Source organism: Hemitrygon akajei, chromosome 6 (genome assembly GCF_048418815.1).
Source record: "Hemitrygon akajei chromosome 6, sHemAka1.3, whole genome shotgun sequence".
NCBI classification, from domain to species: Eukaryota; Metazoa; Chordata; class Chondrichthyes; order Myliobatiformes; family Dasyatidae; genus Hemitrygon; species Hemitrygon akajei.
The window spans coordinates 131,425,431-131,442,346 of record NC_133129.1 but is presented as its reverse complement, the minus strand read 5'-3'; the positions used below and the strand labels follow the sequence as shown (position 1 = coordinate 131,442,346).

At 40.9% G+C, this 16,916-nt stretch overlaps 1 protein-coding gene across 1 annotated transcript in view; it reads left to right on the top strand.

Annotated features, from left to right (window-relative positions):
• Positions 1 to 16,916, top strand: part of LOC140729473 (kielin/chordin-like protein) — a 354,219-nt gene that overhangs the window by 139,437 nt on the left and 197,866 nt on the right. Inside the window, exons 6-8 of the mRNA XM_073049248.1 lie at positions 5,172 to 5,324; positions 13,072 to 13,200; positions 13,368 to 13,484. Of these exons, the coding sequence (XP_072905349.1) occupies positions 5,172 to 5,324; positions 13,072 to 13,200; positions 13,368 to 13,484 (399 nt within the window). The remainder of the gene's footprint in view (positions 1 to 5,171; positions 5,325 to 13,071; positions 13,201 to 13,367; positions 13,485 to 16,916) is intronic.

Below are 16,916 nucleotides of genomic sequence, written 5' to 3'. Positions count from 1 at the left end.
ACTGAAGCATCAGTAGTAGTGGCTATGAGTGTGTTGGGGAGCGGTTGTGCCAGTAGGGTCGAGTTAGAAAGAGCTCGTTTGGTATCATCAAATGCGCTGATCACATCCGCTGACCAGTCAAGCATCTAATTAGGCATATTGTCTTTAAGTGCACTATACAGGAGGAGCATAAGTACATGGAATGAAGTGGTGATAGAAATATACCATATCTAAATACTCCTATAGTTTTTATTATAGTGTAGTATGATGGGAAATCCATAATAGCTTTGATTTTGTTCAACTGGGCTATAGCTTTTGTTCTTCCATCTGCACGAGCACCATCAGATTCAATCCCAGCACATTTTAAGTACACGGCCACTCTTTCAACACAAGGTGAACTGACTGTATATTTTAATACAGTGTTTCTACACCAGGCAACACAAACCACCATGCATTCCCATGTTAGCAGTAAATACGCTGTGCACTTCTTTCACACTTGAAGCCCATATGTTAATGCAGAATTAAACTGCCAACACTGCAGTTATTTCAATACCTTTCACATGATTTGACCAAAGAAATGAGAATGAATATTGAAAAATGCATCAATCAAATAAAGGAGATATACAGTACAAACAAGAGAAAATCTGCAGATGCTGGAATTCCAAACAACGCACAAAAACTGCTGGAGGAATTCAGCAAGCCAGGCAGCATCTATGTACCTCTTGTAGCTTTCTTGGTCTCCAGACTTGAATGCCACTGATCTGGCCCTCAGCAAATTTTGGATCTCATGGTTCATCCAGGGCTTCAGACTGGGAAAGACTCTGAATAATTTAGTGGGGACACATCATCTACAGCTGTTTTAACAAAGCCCGTACAACTGTGGTGTATTCATTCAGATCTCTAGATGAATGCTAGAACATAGCCTAGTCCACTGACTCAAAGCAGTGTGAACTTAGTTAAATAATGTGATACTTATTCATTATTGTCAGAGCCTTTCTAGTGCTAAGAATAACTTTTTAATTCAATCAACTATATTTTGTTGCCAGAGATTGTGAAAAACCTGATTTTTGTTTTACTTTTTCAATTAACTTATTTTTTTCATCATCAGCCTCTTTGATTATTTCACTGTATGTGTCTGATCTGATGTTTACTCTGTGTTCAAATTTTGCATTGCTTATTAACACTTTATCCATCTGATCAATTGACCAGATGAGGAGCGTTTCCCTGCTTAAAATGGTAGCAGAGATCACACATATTCCCATTCTGTACTTACAGCAAGTTGTTGTGAAAATCACAAAAAAAATTCAATGAACTCACTGTTTACTTAAGGTTCTGGACAAGGTATTAACCTACAGAAAGCAACATAGGAAGGTGAGGAACAGAATCCTAAACATTCCACTTTTCTGTGTAAAATTTTCCTTCCAATTAAGTATATATTTCCTTTCTGAGGTTAATTGCAAAATTCTAAAGTTATTTTGAAAATCCAGGATTAATTGAAATGCAATAATACAAAAAAATGCCTGTTTTATATCTTTAAAGTTATATTATTAGCCAATTTAAATTGATTGCACAGAGGAATAAAACACAATCAGGAAACAGATAAAGGAGAGCAAAACAATATGAATCAAAAAAGACCTGTGTATAATAAAATCTAATTTACCAATTACAGTATATAAAGGGGATAATTTACCAATCGTATTCTCCTGTCATGCACCATAACCTGGCAATTAGCCTTACCAAAAATTCTGGTGTAATTTGCAAATGATTTTTAAAGCTAAATGGTTTGGAAATAATTCAGAGTGTACGTACAGATTTCTGATTTGCCTTCCTGCCAAGTAAGGCTCCCAAAGGGCAGTACAGAAATAAGCCAATGTGAAATCCATACTACAAGTGTACCATTAACATTGTAAGATCAAAAATGCTGTTTAAATACACTTTTTATGAGAAAACTTTTGTGAAGTATAAAGCAGTTTTAATTTTCAAGTTTAAATGCAAATAACATTTTTCACATTTTTCATTGCTGGAAAAAATATTTGGCAATTTGTTGTATCCAAAGTATATATACTGTTATTAAGTATTTAATTGATGAAGAATATGAAAACAGGATGAGTGAACTCAGCCTTTTCTCCTTGGAGCAATGGAGGATGAGAGGTGACCTGATAGAGGTGTACAAGATGATGAGAGGCATTGATCTAGACTCTGGATAGTCAGAGGCTTTTTCCAAGGGCTGAAGTGGTTGCCACAAGAGGACACAGGTCTAAGGTGCTGGGGAGTAGGTACAGAGGAGATGTCAGGGGTAAGTTTTTTACTCAGAGAGTGGTGAGTGCATGGAATGGGCCGCCAGCAACGGTGGTGGAGGCCGATACAATAGGGTCTTTTAAGAGACTTCTGGATAGGTACATGGAGCTTAGAAAAGTAGAGGGCTATGGGTTATCCCAGTAATTTCTAAGGTAGAGACATGTTCACCACAACTTTGTGGGCCGAAGGGCCTGTATTGTGCTGTAGGTTTTCTATGTTTCTGTGCTAGTACTTTTATTCAAAGATGGCAGCTTCATCTCCACACATATTAGAAGTAAAAGTAAATGAAACAGATGGTACAGTAGATATTAAAAAGCCAACATCATCTTGTTTTCGATGGCAATCATGCTCCTTGAACCTGTGTAACCCATATGTAGATTAAAAGAACAGTATCTGTGTGCTAAGGTTTGGAGATAAAATGTAAATCTATTCTCCTCTGATCATTCATGTTACAACCTGCTTCACTGATGAAAAATTCCAATAACCGTATTTAGTTGCACGAGTCAGCACTGGAATAGAATCATTTAACTACCGCAATTCTGAAAGGAGATGAGGACAAAGTAATTTAAAATTCAGTTGGAACCAGTGACTCTCAGAAATACATTCATGGTTTCTACTTATTGTACTTATACTTATTGTATTCCTAACTACCTTCAAGAGAAGAAAGTCCACTTTCATATATTTCCTTTACAGTGTGAAAAATAAACTTTCCCTCCCTCCTTCCCTTTCTTCTATGGTCCACCCTCCTCTCTATCAGATTCCTTCTTCTCCAGTCTTTCACTTTTCTCACCTTCCTGGCTTCGCCTCTCACGTTCCAGCTATCCTCCTTCACCTCCCCACAACCTTTTTTATTCTGGTGTCTTCTCCCTTTCTTCTCAGTTCTGAAGAAGGGTCTCAGCCTGAAATGTCAACTGTTGTTTCATTTCCGTAGAAGCTGCTTGACCTGCTGCGTCCCTTTGCCCTTTGGATGTTCAGCATCTACGGACTTCCTTGTGTTTACAATGTAAAATTTCATTCTCTTCCACACTACCAATTTCATAAAGTAGTTTTAAAGGTTTATAGAAACATAGAAAATAGGTGCAGGAGTAGGCCGTTCGGCCCTTTGAGCCTGCACCACCATTCAGTATGATCATAGCTGATCATCCAACTCAGAACCCTGTACCTGCTTTCTCTCCATACCCCCGATCCCTTCAGCCACAAGGGCCATATCTAACTTCCTCTTAAATATAGCCAATGAACCGGCCTCAACTGTGTCCTGTGGCAGAGAATTCCACAGATTCACCACTCTCTGTGTGAAGAAGTTTTTCCTCATCTCGGTCCTAAAAGGCTTCCCCTTTATCCTTAAACTGTGACCCCTCATTCTGGACTTCCCCAACATCGGAAAAAATCTTCCTGCATCTAGCCTGTCCAATCCCTTTAGAATTTTATACGTTTCAATAAGATCCCCCTCAATCTTTTAAATTCCAGTGCGTATAAGCCTAGTCGATCCAGTCTTTCTTCATATCCCAGGAATCAATCTGGTGAAACTTCTCTGTACTCCCTCTATGGCAAGAATGTCTTTCCTCAGATTAGGGGACAAAAAATGCACACAATATTCTAGGTGCGGTCTCACCAAGGCCTTGTACGACTGCAGTAGAACCTCCCTGCTCCTGTACTCAAATCCTTTTGCTATGAATGCCAACATACCATTTGCCTTTTTCACTGCCTGCTGTACCTGCATGCCCACCTTCAATGACTGGTGTACAATGACACCCAGGTCTCATTGCATCTCCCCTTTTCCTAATTGGCCACCGTTCAGATAATAATCTGTTTTCCTGTTCTTGCAACCAAAGTGGATAACCTCACATTTTTCCACATTAAATTGCATCTGCCATGAATTTGGCCATTCACCTAACCTATCCAAGTCACCCTGCATCCTCTTAGCATCCTCCTCACAGCTAACACCGCCGCCCAGCTTCGTGTCATCCACAAACTTGGAGATCCTTGGTCACCCTGGAGCCATGTCTCTGTGATCCCAACTATATCATATTCATTCATAACTATCTGCACATTCAATTCATCCACCTTGTTACGAATGCTCCTCGCATTGACACACAAAGCCTTCAGGCTTGTTTTTACAACACTTTTAGCCCTTATACAATTATGTTGAAAAGAGGCTCTTTTTGCTTTTTGCCCTGGATTTGCCTGCCTGCCACTTTTACTTTTCAGCTTACTACTTTTTACTTCTACCCTCATTTTACACCCCTCTGTCTCTCTGCACTTGTTCCCATCCCCCGCCACATTAGTTTAAAGCCTCCTGAACAGCAGTAGCAAACGCTCCCCCTAGGACATTGGTTCCAGTCCAGCCCAGGTGCAGACCGTCCTGTTTATACCGGTCCCACCTCCCCCAGAACTGGTTCCAATGCCCCAGAAATTTGAATCCCTCCCCCTTGCACCATTTTTCAAGCTACATGTTCATCTGAAATATCCTCCTATTTCTACTCTGACTAGCACGTGGCACTGGTAGTAATCCAGAGATTATTATCTTTGTGGTCCGACTTTTTAGTTTATCTCCTAACTCCCTAAATTCACCTTGTAGGACCTCATCCTGTTTTTTACCTATATCGTTGGTACCTATGTGCACCACGACCACTGGCTGTTCACCCTCCCATTCCAGAATGTCCTGCAGCCGCTCAGAGACATCCTTGACCCTTGCACCATGTTTTACTAGCATAGATTTTGACGGTGGTAGTACTTTGTCCAATAACTTAAAAAAACAACAGACTACATTTTTTTATACAGAAAGTCTATGATGTTAGGATTCTGAACACAGCTTTGAATTTACGAGAGCCAAATGGAAATATGCATACCTCTGACTCCTAACAAATGCCTCCCGTTCCTGTGTTTACTTCTAGATGTTGATGAATGTTCCCGATATGGAGGACAAAATCTTTGTCAGCAAATCTGCAAGAACAACATTGGCAGCTACAGGTGCCTTTGTTATCAGGGATATCAACTCTTAGCCAATGGGCGCTCTTGCGTTACTTCAAAATATTTCGGCTTAAGTGGTGAGTAACAGCTTGTTTAGAGTTGGAGTGTGCTGCTAACAAGTAAGAGTACATCAAAGAGATTTAATCAAAAATGAAGGATGATTTAAAGCAAATGATATTCAGAGGTTGGCTAAAATCTCAATTAGAGAATTTAAGTTGAGACTCAGCAGTTTCAGATAGTAAGTCTCTGTATCATACATTATCAACAATCAGAGTTACCTCTGTGTCATTTAAGATTTTATTTTGTACACATTCTTCAAACATAGTTTTTGTATTCAGTGACCTTTAGTGTTTCTTTCACCTGACTCCAGATCACTTTTGTCATTGCAACTCTCATAACTTCCATCCTATCACGTACTGTAAATCCCCTGTGGATAATTCTTCTCTTTCCTGTTTTTCTTTGCAACTAAACACTTTTTATGTTGCTTAACCTGCTGTTTTTGTTCTGTATTTCCAATTATTTTTCTCCAATAAAAAGCTGCCCTTGTTAAAAGTTCCACTGTGTTTTTCACCGCTTTCAATATCTCAAGGAAAAAAGTCCTTCCTTTAAGACATAAAAGTAGTGTAGTGGTTTGTGTAATAATATTACAGCACCAGTGGCCTGGGTTCAATTCTTCCACTGTCTCTAATGAGTTTGTACTTTCTCCCCATGAGCATGAGGGTTGTCCTCCAGGTGCTCTGGTTTCCTTCCACATTACAAAGGGTAAGTAGGTTAATTGGTCACATGAGTGTAATTGAGCAGCGAGGCTTGTTGGCCGGAAGGGCTTGTTACTGTGCTGTATCTAAATTTACAAAACTCACAAACTTCTAACAGCTGTTGGATTTTCCAGATCATCCTCCTCTTCTACTTTCATTGTATTCCTTGCTATGTTTCACCATCGCATCTCATCTTCCATCCTCTGATTTGGGACAACAGATTCTCAGCAGAGGCTGTGGCTTCATCTCCATCTAAATCAATGCCAAGCTCAGCATGGTATTGAACTGTTATTCTTTTTTATGGCATCTTCAACCCGGAGCCCATTTGTTTCACCAAAGGTCCTTGCCCCAATTTGCGGACTCTCTCAGCTCCAGAAGTCTTGACTCAAAAGGCGCTACAGAGGGATTAGATATCTGTTATAAAGATAAATTCGTTACAAGCAGGAGTGGAAATGAATAAAGTGATAGAGGGCCTCAGAGAAGTGGAAAGGGAGTACTTTGAGCTTTTCACAAGCTCTCGACTTAGTGATCACTAAATGTTGATGTGACATTGACCATCTCAGTCTTTTCCACTGTCCTTACACTATTTTATTTCCATCTCATTTTGCTCAACAGGGACCAGCCTTAACATTGCCAACATAACTGCTGACAACAGAGGGTGTTATTAGGGTTTGATGGACTGTCCTCTAGAATTTGAATTTCTCAAATTCTCACTGGACCATGATCCGACCACTGAATAACAGGCCATTGTCTCCCAAGCATTTACCAAACTCATTTCCTCAGGAGATCTTCCCTTCATTACTTTTCATTTTCTTCCAACCTGCACAGTACCCTTCTACCTCCTCTCTAAGATTCACAGACAGACCTGACCTTGCTTTGGTTAATTTATGCCAATTAGAAACTATTTCTTTCTCATTTATCTTTCTCTGGAAAACAAAACTGCAGATGCAAGACATTCCTCATACAGTAACCCTTCCATTCCTGGAATCATTCTCGTGAATCTTCTCTGAACGCTCTTCAATGTCAGTATATTCTTTCTAAAATAAGGAGCCCAAAACTGCACACAATACTCTAAGTGTGGTCTCACGAGTGCCTTATAGAGCCTCAACATCACAACCCTGCTCTTCTATTCTATACCTCTAGAAATGAATGCCAAAATTGCATTTGCCTTCTTCACCACCGACTCAACCTGGAGGTTAACTTTTAGGGTATCCTGCACAAGGACTCCCAAGTCCCTTTGCATCTCTGCAGTTTGAATTCTCTCCCCATCTAAATAATAGTCTGCCTGTTTATTTCTTCCACCAAAGTGCATGACCATACACTTTCCAACATTGTATTTCATTTGCCCATTCCCCTAAACTATCTAAGTCTCTCTGCAGGCTCTCTGTTTCCTCAACACTACCTGCTCCTCCACCTATCTTTGTATCATCAGCAAATTTAGCCACAAATCCCATCGTCCTAATCATTGTCATACATTGTAAAAAGCAGCGGTTCCAAAACTGACCACTGGAACTCCACTGGTAACTGGTAGCCAGCCAGAATAGGATCCCTTTACTCCCACTCTCCGTTTTCTGCTGATCACCCAATACTCCACCCATGCTAGTAACTTACCTGTAATTCAATGGGCTCCTATCTTGCTAAGCAGCCTCATGTGTGGCACTTTCAAAGGCCTTCTGAGAATCCAAGTAGACCACATCTACTACATCTCCTTTGTCTACCCTGCTTGTAATTTTCTCAAAAAATTGCAGAAGGTTTGCCAGGCAGGATTTTCCTTTCAGGAAGATGATGTGTATAAGATGATGAGAGGCATTAATCAGGTGGATAGTCAGAGGCTTTTTCTCAGGGCTGAAATGGCTAGCATGAGAGGTCACAGTTTTAAGGTGCTTGGAAGTAGGTACAGAGGAGATGTCAGGGGTAAGTCTTTTACACAGAGAGTGGTGAGTGTGTGGAATGGGCTGCTGGCGACGGTGGTGGAGGTGGATACGATAGAGTCCTTTAAGAGACTCCTGGACAGGTACATGGAGCTCAGAAAAATAGAGGGCTATGGGTAACCCTAGGTAATTTCTAAGGTAAGGACATGTTCGACACAGCTTTGTGGGCCGAAGGCCCTGTATTGTGCTGTAGGTTTTCTATGTTTCTTTGAAACCATGCTGGCTTAGGCCTATCTTGTCATGTCTTCCAGGTAATCTTATCACTAACAATCGATTCCCAATGACTGACGTCAGGCTAACAGTCTATAGTTTCCTTTCTGCTGCCTCCCACCCTTTTTAAATAGCGGAGTAGCATCTGCAATTTGCCAGTCATCTGATACAATGTTGATCCTTGAAAGAGCATTATTCTTGAAACATCAAGGAAGAATTTAATGTTCAGAATGTTGACTTGTTTTTCACTGGTTCTGCCATATCTGGAGAGTCTTTCCAGATATTTGAGCTTACATTTTCACCCTCAGCAGTTTGAACCTTTTCCTGTTTTCCCCTTCAGTGTTTGGTTCATCTGTTCTTGGTGTTTTGCCATTTGTTAACTCGACGGTTTGATTTTTGTGCACTTCCAAATTACAATTATTTCCGATCTAAACAGTAGCATTTTGCATAATGAACACAGTATATACTTTGATAATAAATGTACTTTGATTTTGACAGAAGAAACCATCTGCCACTCCTATTTTGAGTCAGACCCTGACAAAAATGCTGTTCTTTATTTTAACTAAATCAGTCTTAAAATACATTGCAGAATTCTTCTCCCACTTCCTCTTCATTCTGCATTTTCTGCCTGTGGTTTATCTCCTGCAGAAGAGTGAAACAATATGTAAAATGGAAGGAAACATTGTGTTTAGACTCCTGAAGCCTACTCTATCACACAAACATGGTTTCAGGACCTCTTCAATGCTAATTCATCTTGTCCTCTGAATGCTGTGGTGTCGAGCAGTTTATTGATTCCAGCCTTAAATATACTCAAAGTCTGAGCACCCTGAGCCCAATGAGGTATTGAGTTCCAGCTGTAGTGCACTATGTCCCCCAATTACAAACACACTGGCTAGAGGAAATGGTCTCTGGGGTGGCACAGTAGCAAAGCAGGATGCATAATGCTGTTACAGAACCAGTGATCAGCAGACAGGATTCAATTTCCACTACTGTGTGTGCAGAATTTGTATGTTTTCATGTGAGCATGTGCGTTTCCTCCGGCTGCTCCAGTTTACTTCGATATTCCAGCTTCCGGTAAAATGTCAGCACGTTCAGGTGCAGGAGCCTTTCAGCGGCCAACCAAAGGTGCTTTTGTCTTTTTTTAATAATCGCAAGACAATGCCAGACATTAAGACCTTCAAGCACTGCAGATCTACTCCATCAGCGAGCTGCTCGTTGGCGGAGGAGCTGGACTTGGTAGTAACCATGTTACTGCTTGCTACAGGAAGGCATTGGAATCGGTGCACGAAGGCGATGTGGAGTATAAGAGCAAGTGACTGTCTTGGACGTTTCTCTAGCAATCGCAAGACCTTGTTCGACATTGGTAATGTGAAATACAGCAAGTTCATTTCCCTTGTCTATTGATGAGACAGACAGCGGGGGAGGTGCGTGGCATCGGTTTTAGTTAGGGGTGGGCCTCAAGCCATGGGCTTGCCCTTTGCAACAATCCAGAAGAAGGGACACCAGAGACAGTGTAGCGTGGTGTCCATGCTCGGTTGGGGGCTGGTCTCCCCTCTGTGCTGCCCTTCAGTGGAATGACAAGCTGGATTGCACGTGTACTTATGTTCATCTGTGGACTGCTGAGAACTGCTTGTTCTTACTGCTAACTCCTATGCACCATCAATTTCCAAGACGTGTCCCTCAAAGACTTGGGCTATATTTTTTTGTGTGTGACTGTGTGTTTATTTGCTATCTTTTATGTCCTCTTTGTGCCTTGAGCTGTGTATGACTGTTGGCCCCGGAGGAACGCTGTTTTGTTTGATGTATTCGTGGGTATTCATGTATGCTTGAATAATAATTAAACTTGAACTTGAACAAAGTCGTACGGGTTAGGGTACGCCATGGGCATGCTATGTTGGTGCCAGAAGCATTGGTGACACTTGCCGGCTGCCCCAATACATATTCTGTCGGTTTTGGTCATTGACGCAAAATAACACATATCACTGTATGTTTTAACGTACACTGCATATGAGAAATAAAACTAATCTTTAATCTAATCTTTATCTTTTGGCTTTTTTGTCAGAGTATTGTGAATTCAATGCTTTCATATCCTTCTAATCTATGGTGTGGCTGGCCAACCCTGCTAAATTTCTCATTGTAGAAATGCTTTATTTGGGGCATGAACCTTTTCAGTGAAGCTTAACTGCAATGATTCAAAGGCAAACAGACTCTCGTTTCGGTGCAGTGACCAAAGCTGCACCGAGTTCAGATCTAGTTTCCCAGAAGCCCTAAGCTGCAGCTACTTGCAAGAATGACCAACATACCACTTACTGCCCTGATTGCTTACTCTACCTGCATGTTTACTTTCTGCATCCCATGAACGTGCATGCGAAGCATTTTGCTGAAAACTGAATCTCATGAATTCCTTTTGCCCAAATGGCTGAATAGCTTATTGAACAAATCCACAGGATTTTTAAATGCTTCTTTCTGCATTCTCCTTCCAGCTTCAGCTGCCGCATTACTTTCACTTATTGGCATATATACTGTATGTGTAATTTTAACTGCAATCAGCTTTGCTTTAAATAAATTGCCATTGTATTTGTCCTCTCCAGTCATTATGTCTGCTTCCTTTACAATAACTGACCACTTTTATTGATCACTTCCTCGAGCACTTAACTCTTTGTCCCAGGGGCCATGTGGGATTCCTGTGTTGTACAAATGTCTATTTGGTGCAAGTTGAGACTTAATGAGGAATAGTATTTCAGTTTGTTGATATGGGAGTTCATAGTCCCCCTATGTACTTTCCACTGAGTTAAATATGGCAGCAGAGTGTTTATGTTATAAAACTAGCAATCCTAACAATTGGACTAATAGTCTGGAGATCGGACTTCTGGTTTCACCATGACTACTTGTGAATCTGAATTGAGAATGAAGTACTGTAAATCTGGAATAAGCATAACTATCAGCAAGGCATGCAAAGCACCTGAGTTTCGCCATAAAAACCACAACTGGTTCATTTATGTATTTTACAGGCAAAGCTCTCTCCAAGCTTGGTCTTGCCTGTTTGTGACTCCAGGCCCATTTCTGGATGGATCACTGGGCAATCACGTGTAGCAGACTCAGAAGTGGCAAAAACTGCACACCGTCACACGTTTGAGGTGACCCTGAACAATCTTTCACACTAAAACTCAGATGTTAGTGGCTAGATTGGAACAGTTAGTCAAGTCTCAATGCTGAAACCAGTATATCCCATGTTGTCAGGTCAAGCACATGCAGGGAAATCTAATAACTAGCTAGCATTCCCATCAATAATTAATAATTGTCTTAGAAGAAGCACCAGGCAAGAGGCCATGATGAAGAGGAATTTCTTTAGGCAGAGAGTGGTGATCTGTGGAATTCATTGCTACTGGAGGTTGTGGAGGCCAAGTCACTGGGTACATTTAAGGTAGAGTTTGATAGATTATTGGTTAGTCATGGCATGAAAGGATACAGGGAGAAGGCAGTAGATTGGGACTGAGAGGGAAAATGGATCAGCCATGATGAAATGGTGGAGCAGATTTGATGGGCCAAGTAGCTTGATTCTGCTCCTATATCTTATGGTCTTATAGTCACAATGTTAAGGATTGTCCAAATATTTTATGCTGAAGAAACGTAGGGCAAATCCAGCCACGTCAATTAATTAATTATTGGAACCTTTGGTACTTTTGTCAAGTACTGCTTAGCAATCACTCGCTCACTGATCTTACCAGAACCATTGGTATAAACCAGGATAAAAAGCAGAATTCACTGGCAAAGTGAATATGGCTGCCCTTGTCATTGTCAATATCTGGATGTATGTTGCATCATTGTCCTCTCAATGGGAATTGATGGAAAAGCCCTTAACTGGTTTGATTCAAAGTAAGTTTATTATCGAAGTATGCAAACAAAATACAGCTCTGAGATTCGTCTTCCTACAGGCAGCCACAAGTCAAAGAAACACCATGGAACCTGTTCAAGAAACCATCAAACACCCAACGCGTGAGAAAAAAGATGAACTGTGCCAACTGCAAAAAACGAGTGAACAACACATAGAATACCATCCATCTTACCAGAAGTCTAGCAGTATTCAGTTCAATGCCAATAGCCCATAGCAGGCCTGCGCCCCAATCCACATCAATCATCCTGATCAAACTGCTCAAAGCCAGCAAAAAAAGAGAATAGAGGACTATGGATCAGTGCAGGTCAAGGGGAGTAGGCAGTTTAAATGGTTTGCAACAGATTAGATAGGCTGAAAGGCCTGTTTCTGTGCTGTCTTTTTCTATGACTCTATGAAAAGAAATATGCCCCTGGTTATGATGTAGCTCAGATAATTGCATTGCTTTGTTGGATGGGGCAATGACCAGTTATTGCTTCATTAGTAAATCCCTTTCATCAAAAGTCTAGGTATAGAGATATCTGCTCTTCCCTGTGCTGTGTTCAACTTCCTTCACAGCCTGCAAGGAGCAAGACTCCTGGCTAACATTTGGGCTTGAGTTGTGAAGTGGCTGGTTATATTTGTGCCATGCAAGTGCTAATCTATTAATCATTTCTTCTCAATATTCAATGCCATTACAATTGCCAAGATGTGCACCATTGGCATTTTATTGTTTATGATCATTCTTTCTGAGGGCACTTTGAGATGAAGCCCCTCCCACTTGCTATCACCTATGTTTGGTTATATTAAAAAGGGTAGTCGTTTAACTTTGTGAACATTTACCTTTGTTGTGCTCTCCCACTGACTGTCTCCATCCTAATTTGTGGTTGTGGTTTATGTTTAATTCTTAACCAGCATCACTAAAACATATCTCATTACTGTTTATGGAACTTTGCTGTGTGTTGTCACTTGTCTACACCATGAATGCAATGTACACCAGCATGTCCTAAGGTTGTGAAAAACACTATAAAGTGTTTGTTCTTTCTCCGTAACCTAGGGCTTTCTGTTTGGTGCGGGGAATATGGTTGCGACATGAGCTGCAACCACGGCGGCTGTGAAGAGATCTCCCGTGTGTGCCCTGTTGGCTTCACCATGGTCGAAACCAGCACTGGAATTAACTGCAAAGGTAGAAGGTCGATTTTGGACCTAGTTGGTATGCTCTTCATAAGTGTGTTTGTTTCATTGTCTCAACCAATTTCTTCCCAGATACACAAGCCAAGACAGTGCTAAAATACCATCCTAGTGTCCGCTCTGAGTTATCTATACTTTGATCCACCCTTCGTTCTCTTTCAGATATCAATGAGTGCTCTACTGCCTCTTGCAAAGGGCAGTGCCTGAACAAGGAAGGCGGATTTGTGTGTGACTGCAGAGCAGGAATGCAGCTCTCCGCAGACAAGCACAGCTGTGTGGGTGAGGAAAAGAAGCCTGTACATCATAACTTTTGTTATTTAAAAATAAACATTCCAATTGCCTCAGATTCGTGTACATGAAAGGAATTTTTTCCAAAAGAAAATTTGGGGTGAGTTTTAAGTGGTAGGAGAATGTGAAGATTAGAAGAGACAAGGCGGGTTGCAAGTCTTCTAGTTCTATCTCTTCTACTTGATTCTGTCAATCTTTCACAGTGATGGAAGGTTGGAATATGATAGGCGTGAATCTTGTGTTGCTCAGATACATCAAGGCAGCATGGTAACATAACGGTTAGCTCAATGCTTTATAGTACACGCGACCTAGGTTCAATTCCCGCTGCTGCCTGTAAGGAGTTTGTATGTTCTCCCTGTGAATATGGAGGTTTCTTCTAGATGCTCTGGTTTCCTCCCACAGTCCAAAGACGTACTGGTTAGTAGATTAATTGGTCATTGTAAATTGTCCCTTGATTAGGCTAGGATTAAATCGGGGCATTGCTGGGCAGCATGGCTTAAAGGGCTGGAAGGGGCTATTCCACACTGTATCTGAATAAATAAATCCCAACAATCAGGATTCTCTTGTGTAGATCAGAAATTCTCTATCTACGCATAAAACAGTAAAGATTCTCAGATATTGCAAAGATTCACCTACAAATGCACGTATGCTCATTTGCAATAAATGCATGCTTTGCTGTGGATTGAACATTTATCCATGCAGGTACACAGCTTCATGTACACACGTATGCACACTGTAAGGTCAAGCATCACACTGTCTGTCTCTCCAAATGTTTTGCTTTTTTTGCAAGTTGGTTTCATCTCCAAGGTAATAATGAATAAATGCCTGAAAGATCTGCAAGCCAATCAATGTTGTAAATTGAAAGAGAGATCAAGTTTCTCCATGGACAGCCCAGATAAATTGAGTTTCAATTCCATCATTTATATTTAGTTCATTTTCATGAGGTTTTTTGGGTACATTTCTAAAATTTGAGTATTTGAATCCCATGTAGTCTGAACTTTGGAGTAAGTAGGATCTGGACCCTTTAATTAATACCAGAGATGTCAGAAGTTATGTTCCCAGCTGTTTACTGGCATTGACAAAAGAACTAATCAGGGTTGGCATTTGAAGTGAAACTGCAGATGCTGGATTCTGAAACAAGAATGCAGTCTGAGCCACTGACCTGAACCATTGAGCGGTTTCTCTCCATAATGCTGCCTGGCTGGTTGTTGCTGCAGCTGACCAGCTGCGTTCTTCCAGGGGATTATTTCCACTTATCATTGACACAACAACTTTGTCAGATGTGGAAAAAGTCAATTATTCTCTCTAATTGCCAACATTAATCTAGCATGCACTGCATGGAAGTATGAGATTGCAATCTTCCTCGGCATGGTTGTGGTTTGCGCAACTATTGCGATGTCAAACAACAACACACACAAAATGCTGGTGGAACACAGCAGGCCAGGCAGCATTTTGTGTGTGTTGTTGTTTGAATTTCCAGCATCTGCAGATTTCCTCGTGTATTGCGATGTCAAGGTAGTTTGATACATGACTAAAGGGCACATGGTGTCTTAGCTACTGACATTAAATCTTTGGCAGCTGGATTAGATTTTCAGTCATGTCTCCTCATTCAGGCATGATATGAAATATTTAATGTAAATAATGTTTGTCTCAGTAGCTCTTGGCATGGATGTTCTTATAACATCAGAATCAGGTTTAATATCACCAGCATATGTTGTGAAATTCATTAACTTTGCAGCAGAAGTACAATGAAATACATGATTAATAAATATAGAGGAAAAACAACTGAATTACATTATATATATAAAATAGTTAAGTTAAAGTAAGTAGTGCAAAAAATAGAAATAAGAAACAAGTAGTGAGGTCGTGTTCATGGGTTCAATGTCCATTTGGAAATCAGATGGCAGAGGGGAGGAAGCTGTTCCTGAATCGTGGAGTGTGTAAACCTGATACAATTTGACATTATTAGCATGACAGGAATAGAAAACGGAAATGGAATATACAAGTGCACCTGAAATTGTATTTCCAAAATTGAGAATAAGAAACCCATTTAGAAGAACAAGTAGAGTGTTTTAAACTCCAGTTATTTCGATAGGAAGCAATTTGGAAATGTTGATTAGGATGATCCTGGCAATGAACGGATTGCCTTCTAGATTCTACTGCTGGGGCAAGATATCCTTTCTGCACCCAGCTTGCCAAGTCTTGTGAGAAATGTGTAAGTTTTAATGAGATCTCATTCACAGAGCTGAGCTGGCTGGATACACTTGAAAAGCAAATAACTGCAGGCACTAGATAGCGGAAACAAAAATAGTAAATGCTGGGACTACTCAGTAGGTCAGATAGTATCTGTTCAGTGAGAATCAGAATTAATGACCTAATTATCAAATGCTTCTTAAAAGAGGATGGTCAAGAATGATCTTGCCCGATATTTCCTTACATGGCAAAGAGCAACCGACTGTTTGGCCAGTTTGAAAAGGTCAGGGTGTCGGGGCTGGAGGAGAGGGATGGCCGACGTTCAGCTCATTGCTCACGAGATTTACTTGTCTCTGCACTGAACTGAGGCCGTGTCCTGCAACTAAAATGCTCCTAGATTGGCTGTAACTGGGTTGTGGACTCACGTTGTGAACTTTAGTTCCGAAAGTTATTTGCTTACTTTTATTGTTTGCATGATTTGTTTTTTTTTCCTGCACATTGAGTGTGTTGTGTCTGTGCACAACTATATATTGGTTAAATAAAAGCATGCACGCAGGAGATGGCTTTAACTGGTGTATTCATATGACGGGGGGGGGGGAGAGGGAGAGGACAATACGCTTATATAGACAACAGATCAATACATAGTGCTGAAACGGGAGAGTCATTTATCTAAAAGAAATAGATCCATACATTACACTTACGCCCCCTTTAGATTAATTCAACATAAAATGGTATATGTACAAAACATTGAATTTCCCTTTCATAAACCCATGTCCCAAATAAACACGCTTTCACAAAAACAGTCCATAACTAACTTCACGGTTCTAAAGGTTCAGTCTTCAGGATAGCGCCTCTGGGCCTGTGGAGTGGCATCAGCTCTGCTAGGTGTCTTGTCTAAGACAACATTCTCGGTTTCCAGTGTTACGTTGCTGTAAGTGACATGATCGTCACTGAGAGGTAAGTCTGGTAATTGTAACGTGTCCACCTTATTGGATGCAATCAGCACAAGGGTGTTCTTTGGTTGAGCATCCAGTATCTGGTCCACATGACGTCTCCATGTCTGACCTCCAACATCCACTGTGTACATCAGTGGTCCAGTTCTCACAGCAATCCTACTGGGAGTCCATTTGTCTTCTCAGCAGTCAAGTGTTAGGGTTTCCTGTCCAATCTTGAAGCTCCTTGCTGCTTCACTTGGCAACTGGCTGAACTGTTTATTCTGCGCTTCACTCC